Genomic DNA, 2,590 nt, shown 5'->3' with positions numbered 1-2,590 from the left:
TCTGCACAACATCCTTTTCCAGTGGAAGTCCTCGCCTCCAGCTCACGAGTGATTTCAGGCCCCAAATGGAGCGAAGTTATTAGGACTTTGAATTCTTTCCATCCCTGGAGAAGCTGGAGAGCATATAGGCAGGTCCAGGCGCTGGTAAGGCAGGGGGCCCCTACCCCAGAACTTAGTTTGTTCCTGTCCTGATGTTTTTGTTTTTATCCCCATGGAGAATGAGGTGGCCCGACCTCCCAGGCACCCTGTTCTCTGGTCCACACATCAGGGGTAGGTCCGCTCTGGGGTGAGGAAGTGGCTAAGAAACTGAGTTTAGGCCAGAGTGATGTCCTTTTGTCATTTATTCATTCATTCAACAAATATTTACCAAACAGCTTCTTTATGCTAGGCACTGAGCTGGGCACTGGGAGCACACTGGTGAATACAGACAGACGTGGTCACTGTCCTCATGGAACTTTCCATCTGGTGGGGGAAACAGGATTATTATTCAAATGACTGCACAAATAAGTGTGAAATCACTGTGCTAAGTGCTCTGAAAGAATATATAGTACCGTGAAAGTGTATAATCGGGGGACTTGGCTGAGTCCAAGGAGTTGAGGATGAGCTTGCAAAGGAGACAGAGAAAGAGCAGCCAGAGTGGTAGGAGAATTGGCAGTGAAATCATAGAATCAAAGGAGAAGTTGGTCAACTGTGCCGAGAGATGCTGAGAGCTCAGGAGACACCTATTCACCCTGACTCCTCACCTGCTAGTTGTGAGTCCAGGTATGGAGAGGCTCTGGCACTGTGCCTGGCTCACAGTTGGTGCTCTGTAATGTCAGCTCCCTCCCCGCCCCCCAAGCTGAGCCTCCCTCCAGGGACCCCAGATTTCTGGAACAAAGGAGCTGCCTAGTCTTAGCCTCCTCTGTCAATTCAGGCCCCAAACCCCAACCATCCAGTCTTCAGTGAGGAACTCTGGGCGCCCCCTCCCTGCCTCTCCACATAGTCCCTTCACATGGAGCCTACCATTCCCTAACGCATTCCTCCTTTGCATTGGTTTTCCATGAAGAGGGGCTGGGGTCTAGGTCTCAGATAAAGATGTCATTCTGGCTCTGCTTCTGGGCTTAGTCTGAGAAGGGAAGAGCGTTGGAATCTTCAGCAGCTTCCAAAGCTGCCCGGGGTGAATCTGAGTGTCTTAGGTAGGGAGCGGGAGTAGTGGGGAGATGGGAAGGGGGGCTGCCCACCCAAGGCGGCGTAGAGCCCAGAGCCTTTTCCATCGCAGACACCCCATCTGTCTTCCACAGAAGGCTTGGGTTGGAGGAGGTGCCGAAAAGGGGGGTATGGAGGGTGAAATTGTACAGTCTGTGATCTAGCATGACGACAGTGAAGGTGCTGACTGGGAGGGTCAGGGTGGGGTGTCGGCTGGGAGAACTAGAGGTCAGAATCTGGGACTGGAGGTGGGGAAGATGATAGGGATGCTCTATTCTACTTTCCCTAAACAGCCCCGTGTTTTTGATTTTGATTTATAGCTCCCCACCTGACTGACCACAGGACAAAGAATCATACCTCTCTGGCCAACAAACTATTGGTGCTCCTAAGCCAAGGCCTGGGGGGGATTCATGATGCCCCCTGCTCCCAGGAGTCAAACCTTTTCCAGACCTTAAAATAATATTTGCTTATATTTGGCAGTTTTCAGAGTGTTTCCTTTCACATATCCCTTCAATTGATCCTGCTAAAGTCTAGGGAGGTAAACATTATTATTCTTGATCTATAGACAAAGCAACAAGGGATTTATTTATTTTTTGAGAGAGAGAGAGTACGCGTGCAAGTGAGTGGAATGGGGGCGGGGGGGTGAGGGAGAGGGAGAATTTTAGGCAGGCTCCATGCCCAGTGTGGCGCCCAAGGCGGGGCGATCTCATCACCCTATCATGGTCTGAGATGAAATTAGCTGGATGCTTAACCGACGGAGCCACCCAGACGCCCCAACAAGGGGTTTAAGAGATTAAGTGAATAACTTGGATCACAGGAGAGTAAGGAGAGGGGGCCCTAACCCAGGTGTTCTGACAGGCAGCCACTAGGCTATCCTTACGCCTTCCTTGCTCATTTGTGGTGATACTGTACAGCCCCCACTGCTGGGTCAGGTTGGGGTTCTCCAGTAGATGACTCAAAAGAATTCCTTCCCTGTGACTGACAAACTTTGGGAGATACCCAGGCCTGGTGGACATACATCCATACAGTCCCCACTCCTGGAAACCAACTTCCAGACACTAGGAAACTGGAAATCCCCAGAGGAACGGGCCTCTCACATACAGAAATATGAGAGGGCTCTAGACTGGAAGTGGTCAGGAAAAGGGGGCAAGGCAGGGGGTGGGGAATGAAAAATGCCAGCCCAGTTGGTCCTTTTAGGGTCCACTCCAGGTCCTTAGTGGACCCTTGGGAATCCCTGCAGATATCCCCTCCCCACATTCCAAGTTCTAAATACTTTTCCCCCCCTCTGCCTATATTTAAGAGAATATGATTCCACAGCTTCCCTACCTACTCCAGTCTTTTCTCCCACTCTTCCCAGTTTGGAAGTTCTTCCTCAGATGTAACTTTATTTCTTCAGGCTGCAGCT

General features: G+C 50.8%; 1 protein-coding gene across 9 annotated transcripts in view; it reads right to left on the bottom strand.

Moving 5' to 3' along the window:
- Positions 1 to 323: 323 nt before the first annotated feature.
- The window catches only part of CDK12 (cyclin dependent kinase 12), a 73,557-nt gene continuing 71,290 nt past the window's right edge, over positions 324 to 2,590 (bottom strand). For 5 of the 9 annotated variants that reach the window (XM_034641419.1, XM_034641425.1, XM_034641421.1 and 2 more), the window contains one exon: positions 474 to 2,590. This exon is cut by the window's right edge and continues 3,032 nt beyond it. Coding sequence is in view for 2 of the 9 variants with exons in the window: in XM_034641429.1 (XP_034497320.1) it covers positions 380 to 462 (83 nt within the window). In the remaining 7 variants the exon portion in view is untranslated. The other 4 variants (XM_034641424.1, XM_034641429.1, XM_034641420.1 and 1 more) reach the window with 3 other exon arrangements.

The sequence above is a fragment of the Ailuropoda melanoleuca genome, chromosome 13 (assembly GCF_002007445.2).
Source record: "Ailuropoda melanoleuca isolate Jingjing chromosome 13, ASM200744v2, whole genome shotgun sequence".
NCBI lineage: Eukaryota > Metazoa > Chordata > Mammalia > Carnivora > Ursidae > Ailuropoda > Ailuropoda melanoleuca.
The sequence above is the reverse complement of the archived record's forward strand: the minus strand, read 5'-3'. Positions and strand labels throughout refer to the sequence as shown.